The sequence below is a fragment of the Papilio xuthus genome, unplaced genomic scaffold (genome assembly GCF_000836235.2).
Source record: "Papilio xuthus unplaced genomic scaffold, Pxut_1.1 DF827777.1, whole genome shotgun sequence".
NCBI lineage: Eukaryota > Metazoa > Arthropoda > Insecta > Lepidoptera > Papilionidae > Papilio > Papilio xuthus.
The window spans coordinates 4,598,570-4,623,993 of record NW_013530872.1 but is presented as its reverse complement, the minus strand read 5'-3'; the positions used below and the strand labels follow the sequence as shown (position 1 = coordinate 4,623,993).

The 25,424-nt window shown below is 30.9% G+C and overlaps 3 protein-coding genes across 3 annotated transcripts in view; 2 read left to right on the top strand and 1 right to left on the bottom strand.

The window, feature by feature from the left end:
- The window catches only part of LOC106115970 (corticotropin-releasing factor-binding protein), a 103,026-nt gene that overhangs the window by 58,435 nt on the left and 19,167 nt on the right, over nt 1-25,424 (top strand). The gene's annotated exons all lie outside the window — the stretch shown is intronic.
- Nucleotides 7,350-15,320, bottom strand: ndl (serine protease nudel). The gene is made up of 23 exons (XM_013309663.1): nt 14,823-15,320; nt 14,511-14,562; nt 14,326-14,433; nt 13,988-14,235; nt 13,750-13,907; nt 13,534-13,661; nt 13,283-13,463; nt 12,862-13,163; nt 12,239-12,537; nt 12,021-12,136; nt 11,758-11,917; nt 10,723-11,674; nt 10,453-10,622; nt 10,261-10,374; nt 10,009-10,186; nt 9,480-9,899; nt 9,219-9,401; nt 8,997-9,147; nt 8,755-8,923; nt 8,467-8,670; nt 8,086-8,317; nt 7,881-8,009; nt 7,350-7,714 (listed from the first exon to the last, which is right to left on the bottom strand). The coding sequence occupies exons 1-23, from the start codon at nt 15,310-15,312 to the stop codon at nt 7,399-7,401; spliced, it is 5,460 nt and encodes a 1,819-aa protein (XP_013165117.1). The 5' UTR covers nt 15,313-15,320; the 3' UTR covers nt 7,350-7,398.
- On the top strand, nt 18,229-23,414 carry Osi23 (DUF1676 domain-containing protein Osi23). The gene is made up of 6 exons (XM_013309658.1): nt 18,229-18,291; nt 19,769-20,006; nt 21,160-21,353; nt 22,183-22,307; nt 22,419-22,594; nt 22,914-23,414. Exons 2-6 carry the CDS (start codon nt 19,815-19,817, stop codon nt 23,337-23,339), a joined length of 1,113 nt encoding a protein of 370 aa, XP_013165112.1. The 5' UTR covers nt 18,229-18,291; nt 19,769-19,814; the 3' UTR covers nt 23,340-23,414.

Genomic DNA, 25,424 nt, shown 5'->3' with positions numbered 1-25,424 from the left:
TTAGCTTTATATCGAAAATCAGAACGAACTTTCCGGACAACCTATAATGTTAATACAAAGTGTCAAATGAATGTAACAGAAGTAGTTTATTACAAATTGTATCACAAGTATATAGAGATAGAGTTCAAAATTGTCAAATGTACCGATATTTTTGCGCACCTTGACTGCTTCGTTACTTATGACGCTGTGGCTGCTACGATATTTATGAGCATCTTGCATGTACTCATATATTTGACGCTGTGTATGTACCGATGTATTTGAGCAGGGTGAATGTATCTATTATTTTGAGGACTTTTGTTGTACCGATATAATTGAATACTTTTGATGTACCTATATATTTGCATATCTTGTCTGTGACGATCTATATGACGCTGACTGTACCTACCGCACGCTCGATACATCAAACTCAGCTCGGACCTCTTGAAACCTATGCTTTGTTCAGATCTTTCCTGTTGTCAGAAAGCGTTATGGGATTATTTCAAGTTACGAAGAATTAAAGATGATACGAAATTACTTTCTGAGTTCTCTTTCCGATTCTGACAGATCTGTACTTGTCTAAAATAAGCGATGTACCCAACAAATCTACTGCCCATGTGTTAATTACCAATAAAATAACAATAACTTTTGTTATACTCAACCTTTCTAGGAAAAAAACCATTGGGCCAATTGGTAGGCAGATCTGCCCAACAGGAAACAGTTGTCGTAGTAAAAATATTCTATAACGATCGAGAAATCCAATAGATCAATAAATAATATGATTATATAATAATGACTCATTTAGTAATTTAGAGGACCTAAAAATATGTGACATGCCATACCAGGTCAAAGAGTTCACGAGCAGTAACTATAATTCTATTTTTAATGACTTAAGATACATATATTTAAAAAAGTAAATCAGTTAAATGATGTCACGGTCAATCTGAATCATATTTTATTTATATAAAACGACCACACTGCTACAATAAAAATTTGTTATGTATTAGTCAAATGAATTCTGAATTTAAATTTGATCTCATAAATAGGCTAAAATACTTCGAAGTATACCAAATAGTTTATCAGGTATAGAAAAAATATATACGATTTGTTCGAATTTGTGTACATAAACAGTAAGAGCAAAGTTCATTAATTAAATAAAGCACAACACTTGCGCACTGTAGAAATTATTTATCATGAGCCACTATACGTCCCCACCGAGGGCTCGGAGCCTACCGTAAATTAAGGGTGATTACGCCATAGTCAACCACTATGGCTAAGTGCGGGTTGGTTGGCTTCACACATCTTTGAATTTCTTCTCAGTAATGTGCAGGTTGCATCACGATGTTTTCCTTCACCGTAAGAACTTCGAATAAATGTACATATGTAAATCGGAAATCGAAAAACACATTGGTACATGGCGGGATTTGAACCCAGGACGTGCAGATTGCAAATCCAAGTGCTTGACCCCTGAGCCTCTGACGCTCTTGTAACTGTACGAATACACATTACACAAATAGACATGTCTAATCACCTAATCTATGTTGTAATGTCGAATATTCTAAAAGTAAAATAAAGTTATTTTAGTTGGATTTTTCAATAAAATTGCCATTTGAAGAATCGTGGTATATGAAGGAATACATTTAACATTAAATATTATTGTAATAACCTAGCCAGAGAAAACACATTGATGTTAGTTAACTGAGAGAAAAAAGATAAAAGGTTTTTTATACATAATTATTATAGCTAAGAATAAAAAAAAAAACTATTTGTATTATTCCTTTTTACATTGCTTAACTGATTGATGTCTTAAAAACCATAAAAAATCTTTTTGATCATAAGTTTTTTAGCTCCCTAATATAATAGTTACTTTGAACATAAAGTCCGTCTATACAGTGGGGTCCTATCTCTAAACAATATTTAGTTTTTTTTTTTATTTTCGTAAAATATTTTAATGCAGTAATTATGTTCCGGCTATACTCACGTCTAGTATATATACTAGTTTCAAATCTTAGTTAAGTGATTACTAGGCTGGAACTAGGATTTTGGTATCCCAGTAATCACTTACCCAGCGGGTCTGAAGTTAAAACAAACATTACCATGAGAGTTTAGACGGAATTGTATTTCTTGGTTTCTGTAAAAACCTATCATCATTTCTGGATACTCGTATCTATGACGTAAGTACAATTCAGTGAATCAAATATTTCTAAATGACAAGGACCACTTATGATAAGGAAATTTGTTATTTTTAGAAATTACTACCGAATAATGTACCCATACTTTGAATCAGAAGCAACTTTTTTTTTCGGATGACTCACCAAAATTTCTGTTAATAAATTGTGGTATACAAATTAAAATATTGATTAACAAAAAATGGAGGTAAATAATCCGAAAAGCACGGACTTTTAGAATTATTTAACTCTAATTTTTCAATATGTATTTAATAAAAGTTATGTAGGAAAGAATATATACAATTAACCATTGACCATTGACTCAACACAAATTTTTATTTTAAGCTAAGATTATTTTATAGAAAAAATATGTAAGTAAGCTTGTAACAATTTGTCTTGCGCGGGGTTTTGTTACATCGAAGACTGCGCAGCTCGTGTCAGCCTTGACTTTTAATTTATCATCAATTAAAAGTTTTTTGTACTTCAAATTATTTTATTAAGATGATTTATAATTGCATAAAAATTATCCTCTAGATAACTTATATTTTAGATAATATAAATAATGTCCGAAACCCAGAAATGGCTGACAATTATATATTACCTTAACATATATCTATGCATTTGTCCTTAACAAGTATATGTTGCCTTTAAAATGTACAAACAAACTATTTACACAACATATAGTGAACAAACAGTATATGTCATAACAGAATATGGTCAATAAACAACCACAAAGAACTGCTGTTTTGTATTCGAATAATATTACTAATACTATAAATGCGAATGTTTGGATGAATGGATGCATGTATGTTTGTTAAAAGGTATCTCTAGAACGGCTGCACGAATGTCTCTGCATTTTTGGTATACATAGATGTGGAATAAGTCTGGATACGTAGGCTACTTATTATGTTTTTATATAAGCCCGTGTACAAGGATTCGCGGTCTACAGCTAGTTAAAAAATAGAATATTAAACCAAAATGTACAGTACAGTTTCACTTTTTACTAATGTCGTTTGCTTCTCTAAATATACATATTTTCATTACGTATAAAACATGTTTTATTGCCTAATTTTTATGCTAAAGTGATAACGAAAAAAAGGAAATTTATTCACCCGGAATCGTGCACATATTAAATGCATTATAAAGAAATCTTAAGTTCAAAGGGCGCCGCCGCACAATTGAACCTGTGTTTCATTTGGTTGTCGACATAGCACATTACTCACAACACTGGCTCGTTGAAGATATACGAATCTACTAGATATAACATTATTTATATGTGTTTATTTTTCCTTAAGTAAAATTAATCGACAATAATTAATTCTCATTATTTGCATACCTAAATAAAATTGTTTTGAGTATTTAATTTTTTTATTAAACCGAGTGATTTTAGAAATTCTTGATTTAAAAAATTGTTAGAAAAGTACTAAGTATAAAATAAGTATCATGGTGTTTATTTTTAATTTTAACAAGATTTTTTAAAGTTGTCATGTCTGATCTATTCTTATTTCTTCGAAACTGAACAAGAGTCTGTTTGAAAGGTCAGGGTAGCTTAAACTACACAGTAATTAAAGGTTATTTTTGGCGATAACCATCGGTTAAGCAGTTACCTACGAGAAGCAAAAACTCCGATGATACCACGTCAACAGGCCTCGATATGAAGGACTGTAAAAAGTCAGCCCATTTAAAATGATATTTAACACGAAAAGTATGCTTGCGGATTTGTTGACACCTATAGATATGTTTTGTTTATGCGGTAAATTTTAATTTCTAGTTGTGTCCGCGATTTTGTCTTATTTTTCTAAAATAAAATATTTTTTCTAAAATAACGTAATTACTCCCTAGTACATTAGCTACCTGCCAATAAAAGTCCCATGAAATCGGTCAAGTCATTTCGGAGATTATCCGGAACAAACAGACAGACAAAATTTAAAAAAAATGTTATATTTGTGTAAATACCGTAAAAACGTTTATTTAAATGTTACAAACAGACATTCCAATTTTTATTTATCTGTATAGATTTCGTATATATTCCCAACACGTTCAATTTTAACAATAAGATTAATAATTCCTTATTAAGATTTAATGGTTTATACGTTTTCAGTCTTGGTAATAAAGTATGTCTTGTTTACTTGAACTGTTATTTTGAAAACAAACCTTGCGGCAAGCGATTGATTGATTTCACTCGGAAGAGCGACGAAAAAAATCGATAAATTGCTTTTCCTATCCGAGGAGCTGTATCAAGGTAACATAGTATGACTTTCGTTTAAACTGTTACGCATTGTCTTCTATTCGTATAAATTTATAGCAAAAAAATATTTAAAAAATACATGTTTTCATATAATATTTTTTAATGAATTTTGTTATCAAAACTGATGAGAGACTTATTAAATTTGACGTTAAGTGTACGTTTTATTGTGGTCTTAAAAAAATAATATAATCGCGTTCGTTGAAAATTCACAAAGAAACTGCTTCGTCACCTCTGTGGACAATACCATCTGCCTCGCTTCCAATAATAACAACTCTTAAAACCTTTAAGTACATCCAAAAATAACACTTAACGCAACAAATCAAACAATAATATTTAATTCAATAATTCCAGGCAAAATAATGTTACTGCTCTTATATCTTAGTAATATTATAAATGCGAATGTTTGGATGTTTGTTAGAAGGTATCTCCAGAACGGCTCAACTGATCACGATGGAATTTGTCATAGATGTAGAAAATAATCAGGAAGAACACACATGCAAAACGTGAAGTTTTTATTTAGTATCACACTGACGGAGTAACGGGCGACAGCTAGTATTTGTCCTATAAATTGTATAAAAGGGAATGTCAAAACGTTTGTAAAGGAAATAGTTAAAGTAGAAAAAAACTGTTTGAAATATATATATATATATATATATATATATATATGTATGTTACGCACGCTATTTCAAACAGTTTTTTTCTACTTTAACTATTTCCTTTACAAACGTTTTGACATTCCCTTTTATACAATTTATAGGACAAATACTAGCTATATATATAAGTAAGTCAAAGTCTCCTGGTCAAATGACTCCTGCTCCTGTAATATAAATTTGTTATACTAAAACATACAGTAATAAAGTTATCATGAGATAACTTGCCATTTCTAATATTATTTGCATTTTAAATTCAGTATGACTAAATATTCGTTGACTGAAATAACAAAGTGCGAACAATAATGCTTAAATTAAATCAGCATGTGTGGCGAGAGACGAAACCCGTCTCACGTTCCGTTATCGGTCAGTGTAAATTAAAAGAAACGAATATAAATACTGATTTATAGCCAGTATTACAATGAAGCGCTCATACGACAATTCGCGTGTCAAATTGCTCTGTGAAAAGGCTCATATAACGAATAATTTTATATTCTTTAATCGGTCTTGTATGTAAAAGTTTTTAAATAGAGATGTCATCATCGGCAAAGAACGACCTTTTACTGCGTGTGTAACACTTTGCCAAAATTAACATAAGTATCATCATTTACATTATTTTTTAATGTTCTAAGTTGATTAGGCGGCTCATTATCTCGACCAGACTCTATGGCGTCGAATTTTTGCATTTATAAGTAAGAACTTTATTCCCTATTTGATCTTTTTAAGATATTGAAATATTTTTTACCTTTTTACATCTTTTCTTTTTCAATTTCGATTGTTTTTCTTATTCCAATTAGATAATGCGATATCTTGATTTATGAAATTTTATATAATTTTTTAATAATTTACGTAGTAATAATAATTGTCCATTCGTTATTATGTCGTCTGCTTGTCTTCTATTTTAAAAGTCTTGCATATCTTACTATCTTACTAATATTATAAATTCGAATGTTTAGATGGATGGATGTATATTTATTTGAAAGTATTTCCAAAACGGCTGAACGGATCTCGATGAAATTTGGCATATATGTAGAATATAGTCTGAAAGAACACATAGGCTACTAATTAAGTTTTTTTAATTCCACGAGGACGGAATCGAGGGCGACAACTAGTACTTTATGCTTTACAACTTCTAAGAAAAGACCATAAAGAACATTAACAAGGGTAACAAGTTTTGTAATTTTATATCAAACCTTTCCAAAGTTAATGAATAATTACTTACTAATAAAAAACAATAACAATAATATTGAGGCTTATCTAAAACGTTATTTTTTTAATTAAATTGTTTGTTTTATACCGCAATAATTTGAATTCTATCACTATAACGTTCGAAAAAAAAAACTTATAATATTCTATCGAACCAGTTCCATAGTTTGTTTTATCTAACACATTTACAAGAACATTATGTTAATATATCAATCCTTTTTTGTATATCGATTTTCTAATCTTAGACAAAATGTATGAATCATAAAAGATTTAATGATCATGATGCAAATAAATGAACAACCTAGAGGTGACATTCTTGACCCGTGATAAAACTTTTTCATTTTATTTTGTATGTCTACATTATATACCTTGTACTATATATACCTCTTAAATATTACAAGGAAATGTAAATCAATGTTTATTTTTTAGTTTACTTAAATGTCTTAAAAATTTTGATTGGCTTTTGTTTCATTCCAATTATTAAATATTATTTATGTATATTTCAATCTTTTTGTAAAAAACTTTTCAAAACTTTTTTTAACGCCACCTTTTATCCGTACACCTAATTGTAAGACAAATAATTTGTAAACCTATGATTTCTATTATAAACTTGAATATTGCTGTACTTTTATAGGGTCTGCCATTAATTTTAAGTCCAATGGTTTTTGTAACGTATGAATCAGAACAATGGGTTTAAAAAAGAATGCTTGGAGCGTTACAATCCACGGAGAGAGTTAATTAGAAAAAACCTGAAAGTACTGGTGGGAAATGTGCAAAATATACATATTATATAATACACAATAAAACAATTACAGTGTTGTTACGAACTAAACTATAAAGCTACAATTATAAATTAAGAAATAAATATTACTTTAAACGCCATCTGTTATATGGAAAACGTGAAGTTAACAGGGCTGAATTCTTTTGTTTTCACTGTTTGGTTTAGCTTAATACCAATAGATGGCAGCATTTTCACATGTAGGAATAAAAATAAAATCGAGGTAAATTATCATAATAAATAACTTTAATTGTTTAATATGTTGGACAAACCTTTTTTTATTTGTAACTTATGTTAAATACAATAAGTTAAATGCTTATTAAAATATTTTTACTATTAATCTTTTCCATTATACTTGCTAACGCGTACTAACTAAAGACATTCAATGAAAACTGGATTACATTCTTCTAAATCATCAATCACTGCTCTAGCAATTGGCTCATTTGTATTTCTAAGCTTAATCTTTGTTATATTGTTAAAAACTATTTCATTGAAGGAATCTACAAGATATTTATTGTGAGGTATTGTGATCAGTTTATCTGACATTGGAAGCTGCTTTGCATGTCCGCTGATGAAGCCTAATTTTCTACAGATACCTTCGAGATCAGACTTTGTATGTACTTTTGAAGAGTAACATTTTGTATACCAAACTCCGTGAGAACGAACTATCACCTTGCCTGTGCCATACCTAAAATGTAAATAATAATTATTACATCTATGTATTTATAAAAAATAACCAAAAAAACATGACAAGAACCAAAATTTATTATGAACTTATGCTGCAGTCATAAAGCTAAAAGAAAAGCTTGTGTGACAGGACTTATAATATCAAATGAATCAAATGAAACACTCACGGTGTATGTGGAGGAGCACTCAAACCAATGCATTTCTTTTCATCTTCCCCATTAGGACAATCGTTTATCCCATCACAGACCATATCTATAGCAACACAGCTATCACCTCCATCAAAGTTTCTGCCACACCTATAATATAATAAGCAAATGTATATTTTATTAGAAACATATTAAAACTATAAGCATCTTGTCTTCTAAAAATTACCTGAAGCTATTCTTTGCGAAACATTTGCAAAATTTAGGATTCTCATCACTTCTATCGTGACAGTGAAGCACTCCATCACAAAGTCTTGAAGGCATAACACGTCCCAGATAATCAGCGCAAGTTGTCTCACCAGGCTCATCACTGCCGTCGTTACAATCTTTTTTACCGTCTCTAAAATATTCTTTTGGTATGCATTCACCGTTTTGACATTTCAGTTGATCTGCCGTGCAATCTGAAATTTAAAAATTAAAAACAAATTCTGAGACTTCTCCACGAATTAACCATATTTTGAAACTAGTAGACAGACAGAAGGTCTGTCCGTCTTTTAGATCTTCTTGTTTGTTTGAACTAATTTTTATAAAGTGTTTTTTATAGTATTACCGCATCCATGATGAAGAGGATCAATGGTGCAAATTTGTTTCTTTTTGTCACATGCTTCAAAGGATTCATCTTTTCCATCTTCACAATGTCGTATTCCATCACACAAATTTCTCAAATTTATGCATTTCCCTCGTCCACATCTTTGACCAATACAATCTTCAGACAACTGTTTTATTGTTCCGTTGTTTGATTGTTGTAAAGTACCTATATAAAAATGAAAAAAAAAATAAAAAAATAACGTGATACATAAATACTAACGAGATTTTTAATTTGATAAATTTTACTTACCTCTAGTAAGTTTAATTTCGTTTTTAATGTTTCCAATATCAGTGCCTATTATTGTACTATTAAGACCGCATTCTCCTCTGCTATCTACGAAGGAGGCAGCGGGATACCATCCTAGATTTGTGTGGCAGCTAATAATTCCTGACCATGGACGTTGTAAATGTATATTTTCCTAACAAAAAAAAATAGTTAAGAATCACTTGTTCGAACAATTATACATAAAATATATGTAACATTTAGCTTACATCACAAATAGATGAATTTGAACTTCGCACGAAGCATCTATTATTCGAAAGGCAGTTGTGACTTGTTTCATTCAAAAATATGCTTATTGTTTTATTGTGAGCATCTTCACCAATTGCAATACAAACTTTTTGATTATCTTCCGGTATATACCTAAAATAAAATTTTATAACTTTTGTATGATCAATTCATTTTAAATATCTTGATTTTAAAAATACACTTACGTTTGTGATATAGACATTGGTTTTACCATACTTGAATACGTAGCATTCCCGTTCAAATGCAGTAAAGTTACTTTCCTTAAATATAAGTCCTTTTTGAAATCAACTCGATATACTTGTTCATACGGGCCACTTGTTGACGACAACGTTTTATGTGATCCGAGTACCACAGACACAAACTGGCGGCTGAAACTTTGTAATTAAGAAATTAAGAATGAAATGTGATGAAATTTTGTTTTTAATTTTTAAATGAAGAATACTTACACTGTATTCCATAAGCAAGAGTCACTTATAACGACCCAAGAAAGGTCAACTAACACACCAGTGCATTTATAAACACCATCGACATAAATTTTTGCAATCCAAGGCCACATGATAGTAGTGTTTTGTTCAGTAATTTTTTTTAATGCTTGGTTAGAATTGAAATTAGTATAAAGTGATTGATCACAATAGACGTAGATGGTCATACATGTTTTCGTTACATTTGGTACACATCGTTCTTTTAAAACTTCAGGCTCTTTAATAAACATTTCTGATTTAGCGTCGTTTTCATTATTGGTAGTTAGGTAAGTAAAGTGTATAGGAGATTTAGTATTTCTTTTATTCCTTTTATCGTCTGGTTCTATTTGCATTAATTTTTCTTCATTTACATTTAAATATTTTATGAGATATCTGTTTGCAGAACTGTAAAGAAAGTAGTACTTTTAAAGCAAGTAACAATTCTAATAACACACTATCATATTATTAAACAATGTTAAACTATATTTTAGATATTTGCTATAAACTGTTATACCTGAATCCTAGATATTGACAAACATCGTTAGCTTTTTCTTCCTGTTGTTGTAACGTTAAATTGTCTTCACAAAAAATAAGCCAATTATTTTTGTGTCTTACTGATATATATCCATCCAGTTTTAATTCCGGTCGTCCATCGAAGTCGAATACAATATCTTTACCATTTGATAAAGCAACTAAAATTAAAAAAAGAATATATTAGAATATACAACGATTTAGAATATTTAAGTAGCTAAAAAGATTGACTGACAGCAATCCTCTTCATCTTCTCCATCAGGGCAGTTCACTTCTCCATTGCAGACATAATTGGAAGGCAAACAAAGTTTACTTTTCTTGCAAAAATATTGATTCTCTTCACAGGCGACTGTAAAAACAAAACAAAATCGTTTTGTCAAGTTATGCATGTTATTGTAAATAATGTTTTTATTAATTCCATACTTACAACAATCCACTTCATCTAGTCCATTAAAACAATCGAAATTCCCATCACAAATGAGATTTTTGTGTAGGGTGAATAAATAGTCAACACACGTACAATCTTGCTCGTCAGTACCGTCTTCGCAGTCAGCATTGTGATCACAACGCTTATCAAATGATATATTTTGATATATTCTAAAAGTAATTAACAAGTAATCATTGATATAAATATCTTATTTAATTATACAAAAATTAAATTTTCACAAAACTTTTATTGACACAAAACTATAATTACCGTCTGCACTCAAATTTTGAAGGCACTTCAAACTTTTTCCTGTTCTTGGCTGGATGTAGTTGCGAGGTTTCTATTCCATTTATTACCTGATTAGTCTCGTTGTTTTCGAATACTATTCCAGTTTGTTGTTCGGGAAAAGCACTATTAGTATATTGAGATGTAGAAAAAGTTTCTGTTATATCTTCTATTAAAACATTTACAGTAGTTGCATGTTGTTCATCTCTTAGGTTGAAATTACTAATATTGCGAGATTGATTCGAATTATTAATGCTATGTTGATGTAAAGAATCATTTGTGGGTATTACAACTGTAGTGGTATTGATCTTTATGTCACTGTATGATGTACTACTATCATTTTCGGTTTTATTCTTCTCTTTCAATTGTGAATACACTGATTCCATAATATTTTTTGGGGTATTTATAGTTAAAGTATTCGTTTCCAATATAAACTCGGTTGTTTGTGGAATTAATGGATCTAAAGTAGCATATTCGTTCGAAGTGGCTTTTATATCTGTTTCCTCGGATGCACTGTCGGTAATAATTTCAATAGTCGATGCATGATTGAAATCAACGTCCATTACGTTTTTCTCAGATTTACTAATGTCTTGTATTGTGGATAAAGTTGTAGTTGTGTAATTCAATAAGCCTTTTGCCGATATGTCGCTATTTAATTCTTTATCTGAAATTGTTGTAATTAAGATGGAAGTATTTTGTTTATTATCTATTTCTTTGTGTTTCTGTTCCACAAAGGAAGTGACGTCTTCTTTTTGTGATGTTTCACGCTTGTTTTCTGCTAACGTCTCAAGATCACAATTCATTTCATCTTCACCGCTAAGACAGTCAATTATTCCATCACATATTCTTTTTTTTGGTAAGCATTTTGTAATTCCTGATTCACATCTGAATCCTGGACAATCATGTTTAGGCTGTATTGTTGGTAGATCTTTAGAAACTGTAAAATTATAATGTTTCAATTATTGTTTGATGTGATCCTAAGGATAATATTATGTTGAAAAGAAAATGTATTTGTCTTACAAATATGAAACTTAATCCAATCCAGGAAAATGCTAACTCTCGTATAAACACCAGGTTCATTTTCTCGTGCACAACCATCTCCATGACTCACTATGCCGGCAACATACCATTGCTTTGTATTAGTTGGATTGGTACACAGAAGCGGTCCTCCGCTGTCGCCCTATAGTGAATAATAAGGACTCGTTAATATTTAATTTAAGATTTAATTACAACCACCATATCATTTAGAATTATAAGTGAATATTTTATGTGTTATTTCTTACTTGGCATGTGTCTTTCCCTCCTTCTTTTAGCCCAGCACAAATTTCTTTACCAGCTTCATCCTGTTTGTGCTTACAATGGCTCCAAATTGGCACTTCAACTTCTCGCAAATGATCAGCTTTAAAATAAGAAAGTATTTAAAAGTCCTAAAGTAGCGATGCTAAAATACCTTTTATTCTAAGGCCTGTGAAAAACTACATATTACGTAGTTATAACTTACGATCTAATCCATGTTCAACAGTAGCTCCCCAACCAATGGCGGTGCATGTAGTCCTAGGTTTAGGTTCTTCTCTCCAATTAGGGCCTATTGTTTCGGGTCCCGGCAAGCAAATCGGACGAACCCATCTACTAAATTGAATGCCAGGTCTAACCCGTAATAAGGCAAGGTCGTTTTTCATATCTTCTTGATTATAATTTTGATTAACAATGACATGAGTTACGCGATGGTTTTGTTCTTGCGGCGAGAATGAAAATCGTCGAAGCATTCCTACTTGTATTTCGTAATAATGCTGCCAAAATCTAGAAACGAAGTAAATGTTATTCCATGTTTCTATTCAATTTTTATAGGCTTTAGTTAAATAATTAGATATGGCATAATAAGCTTGGTGAATTATAATTCAACTATATTGACGGTTTAGCGGAAGCGTCTATGATTTAAGCTTGAATGTAATTAGATCCATCTTTATCCTTAACCTGGTACAGTGAGTACAATATAGGACGAGGATAATGCCGACAAGAGACCGCCAGGCAATTCACTGTGTGTTCCATAATGAGATCTATTTTGTGGAATTATCAAACCCATTCGCCCATATTAAATCACATAATATTAATTTTTGAGCTTACTTATGCACACAATGCGCTGCTGACATTACCCAGTGCTGATTCAATATGACTCCACCACAATGAAACATTCCGTCCCTGTATAAACCTGCCACCCAAGGCCACGCCGCTGGCTGGCTCGGTATTCCACCTACAACTCTAACATCCGTTCGTCTTTCTCTTTGATTTCTCGATTCCTGTTGGTATTGACTTTTATCATTTTTTATGCCAACTTGTCTTTTGTATCGATTTCCAAGAAACATGAACGGTCTATTAAATGAAAATCTTTTATTACGGCCATATAAATCACTCTCCATGTCAATATTCTGTAAAAAATTGTTAACTCTGGTTTAATTTAACTATCTCTTTGTTTAAAAATTCCACAAAATATTTTTTGTTCCACAATGTTTTTTCGCGGTGTATGTACATAAACATTTATACTCACTTGGTTCATGAACTGGCCGGCTGTCGACATTCTGGTGCCACAGAGCAAGTCTGCACATGTGACATAGACCGCAGATGAATTGAAGCACGTCTTGCTCGTATGTATGAAGCCACCAGGTCCAGTGTTTATATATTTAATCCTTTTTAAAGGATCTATATCGATTAATTGAAAATAAGGTGGTCTGAAATAAAAATCGCAACTAAATTATTTTTCCTAGGCAATACTAGTTTTAAGGTTAAAATTTTAGAAACCTTATGATTAAACCCGTTTCTCTACGACATGCATCGTGGGCCCACATGTAAGGGTTTTTGCACACCGGATACCAAGTTCCTTTAAAATTTCTATGCAGGAATCCTTCAATATTCGAAACAGGAAATAACTGAAAACATAGATTTATTTTATACATTCTGTTAACAGTAGTAAATATTTATGATAAATATAACATTTCCTATCTTCATGTTTCTTACCTGTTTGTTATGCAAGCTTGGCGTAAGTAAGCTGCAGTCAATTTCGTCTTTACGATTAGGACAATCAGCTATGTTATCACATCTTTGTTCTTTCGAGAAGCAGATATTTCGAGATCTTTCATCTGGATCCTCGCAGCTAAACATATTCTCTTTACAACCTTTCAAATGATATGTGATATTTCATTAATTGTTAATAACAAATACTCAAGTTATTTAATTAATGATTTTAGGTGCTTACCGTTACATCCCATTTCATCTTCACCGAAAGGACAATCAAAATATCCGTCGCAAATTCTAGATTTATCAACTCTAGACTTACAACTGCATCGCGCTTCGTCACTTACATCTGTACAATCAACCATTCCATCACACCATTTGCTGTTATCAATACATGTCTCACCGTTTAAACACGAAGTTGTTCCTGGCATGCAATTTGTATTCGTTGGTAATGAAGCATTGAGTACTTCTGTCGAAGTCTGTTCTGATCTGTAATATATGTAGTCAATTCATGACTCTTATTTATGACCATAGGGTATCAGGACCACAAAGTATTTTCTATGTCACAATTTAACTTACTTTGACAGAAATTGCATCGCAATTTCAACGTCTTGTGGATGTAAGCCATGTCTTCGCGATATTTCAACGTGTTTATAAATCGGATGGTTTAGATAAGGACTAACGTATCTGAAATACGTGAAATAACAGTTAAATAAAATAATTTTTACTAAATTTAAGTAACTTAGATATCGATAAATAAGTACCTTGAGTATTGCAAGGGTGATGCACGATTGAAATCTGAATCTTCATTTACTCCTAAAACATTAAAAAATATCTATATCTGATTTTTCTTTATAATTATGTGTAAATATCAAAAAAGTTAATCGACATCACAGGGGACCGAAGAGCTGGGGCAAAGAATTAGTATAGCTATTCAAAAGGGGAACGCTACCAGTATCTTCGGAAACTTGCCTAAAGGGACTCTTTTTAATAACATATTTTAGTTATTTATTCGTTTATAGTCGTTATTTAATATCATTGATATAATACTCATTTCATTAATATGATATACATACCATCTGGTTGTGGGTAGCTTTTTTTCAAAATACTTCCTAAATGACAGCTAGTAATATGTTTATTACGAGGATGTTTATTTTGTAGGAGTGATTCATGATCGCCTATAGGTGTATGTTCTTTTGACTTTTCATGACTTTGGTCTACAGTTTCTCGTTTATTTATTTCTGTAGAACTAGCTTCTATTTTCGATTTACTTTGTTCAATTATTGATTTGTCATTTTTTGTTAACTTTTCTAGCTTTTGTATTAAATCTTTGCATACTTCTTTGTGATTTTCTTCATTGCAATGTATATTATGTTCCTTGATTATTCGTCTCGCTTCCCATATTTTCGATTCGTCGAATGTAACATGTCTTTTGCGACTATTGCTTTGTGTTTGTTTTAAAGCCTGCCTCTTTTTACGTTTTCCAGCATTTATTGTTTTATTTCGAAGTCTAAGATAAATTTCTACGTCATCTTGTATTAATGTAATGTTTGAATTATCTTTCATTTCAGATACCAAAATTATTTCGGACGTTGAAAAGTTAGCTAAAGAAAGCGATAAAATATTTAAATTTATTTATTCAATGAATTATGAGAAAAAACACAATATATTAATATGTCTAATAGTTTTATACTTACAATCACATTGCAACCATTTTAATATAAAGAAATATGTACATGTTATCATTAATGATATTACAATTATAGCAATAAACTTTTGTATTGTTGAATATATGCATCTGTAGTCGATTTTCCGACCTGTGAAATATGCGTTAAAATGAAAAAAAAAAAAAAACATCACTAAATTACATTATATACTAGCTGTCATCCGCTATTACGTCCGCGGGGAATTAAAGAAAAAAACTAAATAAGTAGCCTATGTGTTCTTCCAGATTATACATCTAAGCCAAATTCCAGCGAGACCTGTTCAGTCGTCCGGTGATACCTTCAAATATCCATCCATCCTTCTTAACATTCACATTTATATAATAATATTACTAAGATCATCAGCTACTTATATTTATTCTATTTCAATACACATCTAAATTTATACAGAAAATCTGATAGTTGATCACTTGCATAAAAATGTTTTAATATTATAGAAATTTATGTATGTTATTCGTTATCAGAAATAGAAGATTATGGGTAGAATTGTTTGGTTAGTGTATAACGCAGAGCTTCAATCAAAGGAACTCAATGAAAAAAGTAATACAACATTTTTACTGGTTTCTGTATGTAAATTTAATCCAGGAGCTATTATTCGTGAGAAGAAAATTTACATGACATAATTTAAACGAATAAGCCTTTAGCATTTACTACCTCTTTCATTGGACTCCGCTAATTCCATCGGAAGTAATCCAGCTTGAGTATTGATTGGTGGTATTTTATTGTTTTCAATCATATTTAAAGAATAGCCGTAGCTTTGATCCTGTAAAATAATATAAATTATACACTAAAATATGTCTCAATCTTTACAAGGGACTAATCATTTTGTCGTCTGTGCTAACAACACATCAAGATGAAAGAGTCTAATATAATTTTTAATTATTAGATGAAAGTTTAGAAATTTAAAGTTTAAATTACCATATCATTTTATTATAAATTTAGTCTATTTTTGATTTTAAAAGTTTTACACTAACATATAAAATGGTAGTCGAATTAAATAGAGCGAGCACAATAATTGAATATAGCGTGTTTCTCATTCAGTTATTGACAATGAATTAGAGCCATAACATTCAACGAGATGAGGCTCATATCAATAACATGTCGCTTTATCATATCGCATGTCTTCTAAGAATTGTTCGTATGTTATGACGTAATACCTCGACCATTGAAAGCCTATTTTTACCCGTACAACTACTAAAGGTCAAATAGAAATTGTCGCTAATCTACTAAATTAAACAGTTTTAAAAACAAAACTTTCAACAGGCTAACCGTAAAAAAAATATTAATTTTATTTCAATAAATATATGTTAGTACTGTGGTATTGGTAAAAGCACGTGGCTCGACTTTACTCAGATTATGGTTAAAGTTTCAATAAGCCTTTAAGACAAACAAAGGAAAAGGTTTTTAGAGTTTTTTTAAACAGAAAACTTAACATGATCGTTGACTAAGAAAACTAGTAGCCCGTCTTATACTACACTAGCTGCCTCCCGCGACTACGTCCGCGCGTAACTAAATAATAAACTTAAATAGTAGCCTATGTGTTTTTCCAGGCTATGTCCTACATCTATATCAAATTTAAGCGGGATCCGTTCAGCCGTTCTGGAGATACCTTCAAACAAACATATATTCATCTATCTAAACATTCGCATTTATAATATTAGTAAGATTTCATCTTATCGCTATCATTTGTTTTACATATAACATTTATAGAAATAAAACTTACTTAATTACTTATCCAATAGAATTTACCAATTTAATATATTGAAGCACATTGTCAATTGAATTAATAACGGTCACTGCACTGCACAACTTCACTCCAGTAACTGATGTGCTTTCGTTAATTGTAACTCTACAAAATGCTAAAAGCGCATTGTAAGCATTTTTGTTAGTTCGCAGTAATAATACAAATGACGTTTGCTAATTTAACAAAGAATATTAAGGTTAGCGCATCACCAATTGAGTAAAATAATTCTAACTTTATTTTGTCTTTATTTTACTGCAAATCTATATTAAACTACATGTAAATAATTTCATAAACTAAATATCCCACGTTCAATGCGATTATTGAACAAGCAAAGGTCAAGTTTTTCACGAATACTTCTGACTTTGCATAATAGAGCAAGCTATTCAATAATATACGAACCCAATTAATGAAAAGCTTTAACCTTAAAAAGTTTGTAAAAAAAAACTAATAAAACTCCATTCCTTCCTATTTAAGTTATAGTATAAGAGATTAGTTATAACTTTATTGTTGAGGATTTTTCTACTAAATCGAAATAATACAATGAATATCTTTCAACATGTCTGAATTCCGAGAATAATTACTGGCGCTAAAAGAATTTGCATGACCCGTTGGAAAGGAGCCTCTTGAGATGCAAAGTGTATGTACCTACTTTGTATAATACTTTGAAATGCTGTTGGAACTAAACATGAAAATAGTAAATAACCAAATTTTTAGTCTCCAAATATTAGTAAATTTCACATTACACTGTCATTACCACGACGAATGGATTAATTTGATTATTAGAGTATGAGGTTTCGCTAATACAGTAGAATAAGTCTATGACTTTGAGGAAGAAATAACACAAATTAAAGATTACTAGTGCATCAAATACCAACGTATGGTCATCAATTGACATGATTTGCTTCACGGTCACTCGGACAAGTCTACGCTTTCTGTATCAATGGCTACCATATAAAATATAAGATTAAACCACGCATTTCATTTATGTGTAAACCTCGTAGCAAGAAGTTTCATGTATTAGCAAAGTTTGTTATTGAACTTAAATTGTTTTAATTTACGACTTTATTTGATTAAGTGGTAAGTGTGAACATTATTTAAATTAAGGATTAACGCGTTAATCTTTTTATAATAAAGGTGGTGCTAATTAATGTTAGTTTACGGGCTTTCGATAATTCTATTACGTTAAGAATTTAGTTAGATTAAACCTATGGTTAGATTCTTTGTTGTCCTACAAAACTTTTGTTTTAATTTTATGTGACTTATTAAAGAATAATTATTAAAATTTAATTTCCAATGTAAGTAAGGCAGTGAGGGATGTCAATTCGTATTTTAATTTTAACAGAGAGCAAATATGCGACGTATTGTACTCGATTCGTTGGCAAATATTCCTACGCTTAAGAATTAAATAAATGTAGACATTGTTTCTTGAAAAGTAATTCCAGCAAGAACGAACGAATTCATCATTTTAATGGAGTTATGAACTCAAGTAGAAATTTTGTTTACAGTAATTATTTATTTTCTTTGAGCTGCTTACTGCTTTGTTCTTTTGATGCTTAGCTTTTTAACGTTATTATATTATAATATAATTGTTAATTAATTAAAAAATGACTCACTGACACTCTGAGGTACGAAACGAATTACATCTTATACAAAATAAATAATAAATAAATGAAAAAAAATCAAACTTGCATAAAAAAACATACGTACTCGCGAAATCATTACCAGTCTGACACACAGGAAAAGATTACAGAGTCACAGAAGCGTTTTTTTTTTTAAGCTAAAATTTCTTTACCTTGTCTATATTTAATGCATGTAAAGGACCATACGTTTTATCGGTAAAAAAACACTTCACAAAATAAGGTTACATAATTTCATCGACAGCCATCACTTTCATATCTGTATATGAAAAATGGAATCGTTTCTTCTTACATATGATAGTGGAGTGTATTCGAATCAAGGGTAAAATACATTTATTACTAACATTTCAGCTATTGATAGATGAAAACGCTTTATTCTTGTCACCTATAATGTATTTAATGAAATGAAAGTATGCAATTTCTAACTTGAGATAATTTTTATTACTTTCCTTGTTAATTGCTCTGGGAAATAAGGTATGTCTAATCTTGTTTGACGTTTATAACAGTAATTAGCTATCGCCCGCGGCTCCAACCGCGCGGAATTAAGAAAAAATCTTTATAAGTAACCCATGTGTTCTTCTACACCATGTTGTATCAAGTTTTAACGAGATCCGTTCAGCCGTTCTGAAGATACATTCAAAAAAACATCCATACATCCATCTAAACATTCGTAATTATAATATTATTCTTATTCATTTATTAACCTTATTCTTAATATATTACATTTCATATATAAAATAAAAAAATATACAAAATATATTATATTAAAAATAGAACACCACCGGCTGCAGAGTCCCATGAGTCAAACAACCAGTGGTCAGTAATTATAATATTAGTATGATTTAAATATAAGTAAGTTATTGAAGTGTACATGCAAAAGTTAAGTACTGTCTACTATTTATGTCTTTTGATTTTAGCTTGTATCATCGTAGCCTGGCGAGACATGTTCCATACCATATCTTTATGAATTACGTGACAGAACATTCAATTAATATGAAAATACATCTCAGTTTGCTTCTGGTGTTTGTACTATTGAGTAGTTGCTATGGCAACAAAACTGATGATTCCGATACATATTTAAGCCATTTCATAGCGGATTTATGGCTTGAAGGAACTGATGTTTTAAAAATTATTTGGAGAGATTGTTCTAAGAAGGTACGTAGAGAAAGCTTTGCACAGAGATTATCAGAAATTCTAATGGTTCTTTAATAGATGTAAAAAAAAATGCTGATGGAATAATTCTCGAATACATTATCGTAAAAATAAATTTAAAATTCAGCCTCTGTATTTTCAAACGGTAAGGCGCAAATATTAAAATTCAGAACAAATGTTTTCATATTGGCCCTGCTTAATATTACACAAAGTTTGTTAAAGATTTTTACAGTTTTGTTGAATTTGGAGTTCGTTTATTAAATGAAGTAAAGTAGATTGTATTTTTTTATGATATTACTGAATTTTCTTTTTGTATTTCTTTTATCGTTTTAATTAGATGTACTAAGATAATTCTGGAAGTATCTTTTATGAGGCGTAAACAATGTTTATTTCGATCATACGTACGTCTCTTTTAACTCTGATAATCAACATTCAGTTGAGCAATAATTTGCTTGGCCAACAATCAACAAAACTAATCCTAAACAAAATACTTTAGCTTTGAAAAGATGAAGACATTTTTAATCGTTTTTTTTTTATAATGTATCAAAAATTATTTTTTACTGGTAGATAAATAATAACATTAAGAATATACAAATATTATTTTTATATATGTTTAATTAAATTATAAAGATATAATTTAATTCGAATCGTATTCCAATGGTAGGATTTCTGTTCCAAGTACAACAATAATATTTCAACATCCGTCTCTAATACGGATTCGTAGACTCGTGCGTCATTGCTTAAAAATTACTGAAATAAAATTTTTAATCCTTGAAATTGGTTTTAAGGATTCCTTGCGACATCGCTAAGTCGCTATTTCACCAACTTTGTGAAGACCTTCTCGTTTTCTATTGTGCAACTAAATTTGTCTCAACGTGACTTTGATTTAAAAACAAAATTCCGTCCAAGGGATTTAGAAACCTAACAAAGTTTTAAATTCTGCTAAGTACTTAATTGAAATTGCCAATTTCATTTAAGTTGCAAGTAATATGTACATTTCGAAATGATTAATTATTTGTACGGTATAATTTGATACCAATATCTGTTCCCACTGCGACCTTTACAACATAAATTTGACTTACAAATTCAGGTCATTATTGTTACAACAATGTTGACTTTGCCTGAGTTAATGTTGAATTATTAATAAATTTTCCAGTTGGTGGATGTAAAAGACGGTGTCGACCGTAAAGAGTACTTTCCCAAGTTCCTAAGATGCTTGAAAAGGAAAACCCTAAGGGCTTTGGATCGGTGCCTTAGTTCAGACATTGTACCGATAGCCGATGGTGTGAACTTAGTTAGATTTGAATTGGTTGACGGATCTGGAAATACGATGCCCATAAATAGTACCAGGTAATTGAACTATTTAGACTGTTCGTCACCCTTGAATCGGAATGCTAAACGCGTGCTGAGTGACAGGCCAAGCTGAGGTCTTCCATCTGGAGCCCTTTAGCTCAGTCACTCCATGGTGTGTCTACCGAAGCGACCTAAGAGCTTAGCGGCCTCCAAATCGGGTAATAATAACGAAGTACCAGCCCCAGCCGAGGTTTCTGATGGAGCACTTGTGTCTAGGCTCCCGGTCACCTCACGCCTGGCAAAGCTGTAAATGACGTTATCAAGGCACAATGTCACAAGAACTTTTTGCCTCTCTGTAAAAGATCAGTACCAATATGTACCTAAGACCTAGACCTAAGCAGATGTCTTCCTTTCACCTATACCATATAGCCTGAAGTTTGTTAGCGATTTAATTTTCTAAATTGTCTATTTTGAGTCATACCGTAAATTGTTCTGTTATTTCATATCTTTATTTTCTGTGGATAAATAACAGTTTTTAAACAAATTGTGTTGACTACAAGAAACATAATTCAATTTAGACACCTTTATTATGAAGTTATTGACCTGCACGTTATGCTTACATCGTTTATTATGTAGGTTTCATATTAAAGTTGCGCAAACGAGTGCTCCAGTTACACAACTGTCGCGAAACAATGACAGTAGGAATTCAAAATGACCACATAAGTAAATCAGTCAATATAAAAAGACTTACCTAGTTGTTATAAAATTAATAATATTTTTTTAAGATCACACAAAACATTAAATGACAACAGACGTTTTATTTTCTTTGAAATAAAACGCTATACAATTATATCTATGAAGTAACAATTGTGTCTTATATTTACAGTCCATGGACCGATAAAGAATTAGAAGCAGGAGAATGGCGTACACTTGCTCTTAAACGTATTGCGAAAATACTTCGGACACATGTTGTTAAATTTGATTTTGATGACTCAAATATATTTGATAAAGGTAAGCTGATTAATTATAATCAATTAACCTCAAAAGTAAAACAATACCAAATAAAAATGGTAATTAAATCATTAAAAAAATGTTGTACAAGATTTAAATTTGGTTCTTCAGTTGAGTCGCGCGGACGCCGTCGTCATCATTTGATGACAATGATGATGTTTGGGATCGTTTCTATTGGAATGGTTCTTGTACCAATGGGATTTCAATTTCTTGCCGTTTTGGGAGGCAAAGCTCTTGTTCTAGCAAAAATGGCACTTATACTTGCATCCATTCAGGGGCTAAAGAAGGTAATTTTTATTGATTACTTTGTTAAATTATAATTTAAACCTTAATCTAATAAATGACTAACGCATGAAACATGTTTATGCGATCTAACAAAACTAACCCTAATATAAGATTAAACATTCTCTTTTAGGTAGAGTCTAGTTTTGATGGGTATCATGACAGGGGAAAGGTATGACTTTATAACAAACATTCTATCGCTTTTTAATTTTTATTTAATAATTAAAATTATATATTAAATAAAAAATAATACACACTAATTCAAGCTTTTAGCACCTACTAAACTATCACGATGATAACGTGATAACAGATGTTCTGTTCCAGATTGCTTCTAGTCCGCTGAATTATGGATTCTATCACACATACCCCTACGAGCATTACGAAAGGAGAAGCCTGGATAATTTACCTTTGACAAACATTGTCCCAACAATCATACAAAAGGAAATAGCAAGTCCGTGGGCGAAATCTGAACATATAAAGTTAGATGAACTAAAGCAATATAAAGAACAGTCTGAAGATAATATCATTGATGTCATACAAAGTACAAATAATATTAAAGAAGAACAGAATTCTGAAGCAAAAGTTTTCCCTATTTACCCTGGAACTCAAGCAGGGGAATTAAATTTAGACGTTTCTAATCCTGTCGTAGATTTATCGGCCAGGCCAGGGGAAGTGCAAGCGGATTACGCTTTAGAATTGCCGTATAACAGACTACGTTTTCAAAGTCCCACTTCTGTCGTTTCATCTTGACGTCTTCGTAAGATTATTTCAAGCATTAATTAATGTTGTTTCTAATATTTATTCATATTTTACTCAAGTGTTATATCCGACTAGACATGTATTTTATAATATTTATTAAGAGTTAATAAAATTAGTTAAACTTTGCTTGTGTTTTAATAAGTAGCAGTGATTTGGCTTTTTTATATTATAAGGTGGCAAACGTGCAAACGGCCAACTATTCGTCGAAATAGCGAAACAACCTCTATCCATAGAAATGCTACAATTTCATATTGCCTGCCTTTAATCGATGAAGTAGAGAACGCATAGTACAAGGATAAATCTCTTTTCTATGCGTTTTCTCCTCCGAATTTCACTTCCCTTCCTATCATACCTTATAAGAAATTCCTTATAAGAAAAGGGTCGCAAGGGTACGTAAACTAAATTTAGGCCTCCGGCATGCACACTTGTCAAATGGAACGCGGAATTGCTTCCACTTCACGCATGTCTTCTGTCTGCTCGGGATATTTCCTGACAGATATTATTGTGGCAGGCAGACCATTATGAAACTTAAATTATACTTTCTAGACTAATCTATATTTTGCCAATTTTCTTAAACAGCATGTCCCAAAATTCAACAATAAGCCGGTACTCGTATATAGCCAGATCGATAACTAGATAGGGAAAAATACTAAAAAAACTATATATATATAGATTGACTCATTCATCATCAGATTATTGTATTATACGTCCCCGCAGAGGGACTCGGAGACTATCCTTAATTAGGAGAAACTAGGCCTTAATGAACCACACTGGCCCAGTACGGGTTGGTTTACTTCAAACATATATTTAAATTTCTTCGAAGATATGTGCAGGTTACATTCATGTATAGGTTGAATACATTGCAACAATTACATATGAAGTTGTTAAAAACTTAAAATGAAAAGAAATACTCATAAATTAAATCAATAACAAAGACTATAAAACTTAAGTGCTCAAAGGTTATTATACTCTGGGAGTAAACATAACGTTATCCATTATCGCCGATAGTAATAAACCTAATATTCAAGAAACAGTTTAAACGATCGGCTACACTATAGAGGAGAAATCATAAAATTAAGTAACACGGAAAATTAATATCAAATAATCAAATTGTTAAACGTTATCATTTAAAGTATCAAATCAAGAGAAAATTGTTTGAATTTGTCTTCACAGTCAGCAAAATTATAAATTGACTAATTAACTTTAATTCGTCCTGAAATAATCATCCGTTTGCAAAGGTTATTATTCAATCTAGTAAGCAATTCTCCAGACATTTTGAATTTTAACAATAAAAGTTTATAAATACTTTTTGGTTGTAATATAAAATTTAAAATTGCTTTTTCCTATAATAACTATAGCTGCAATACAAATTACGTTTAAACTTTGTCATTTAAGATTTATGTACATTTGAGATTTTGAGAAGGTTTAAGAAATCCGTTCATATAGACTTATCATACTTTACGTTTCAAAAGTAATTAAATTGATAAGCATAAGTTAAGAGACTTCAAAAGAACACGTGTAATTCATTATTACTAACTTTATTAATTTATCCTATTAATATTAGCAAGAAAGTTGTAAAGTTATCCGCACCAAAGTTCGTTGCAGTCGCACTTGCAAAGTAAAATCACTTTAACACAAAACTTTATATTAAATTGCGAAAGTTCCATATATACTTTTATATTAAAAATGTATTGTACATAGACAGTTTATTATAATAACGATAAGGCAATTAAACCCATTGAAAACCAAAAGAAAACTACAGGTAAATCCTACTTATCTTACTAATATTTTACATGCGAAAGTTTAGATGAATGGATGGAAGGATGTTTATTAGAAGGTATCTCCAAACTACTGAACGGGTCTTGATGAAATTTAGTATAGACGTAGAACACAGTATGAAAGAACACTTAGCCTTCCTATGATCCTGTAAATGTGTACCATCCCCCTGGTTCATATATTTAATTGTTTGGCTCAGATATAGAACATAATCTCTAGTTACACATGAGATACATTTCTTCCTTTTAAAATAAAACACTAATGAAACTAAAGAAAATATAATGTTCTTGATCCTCTTAG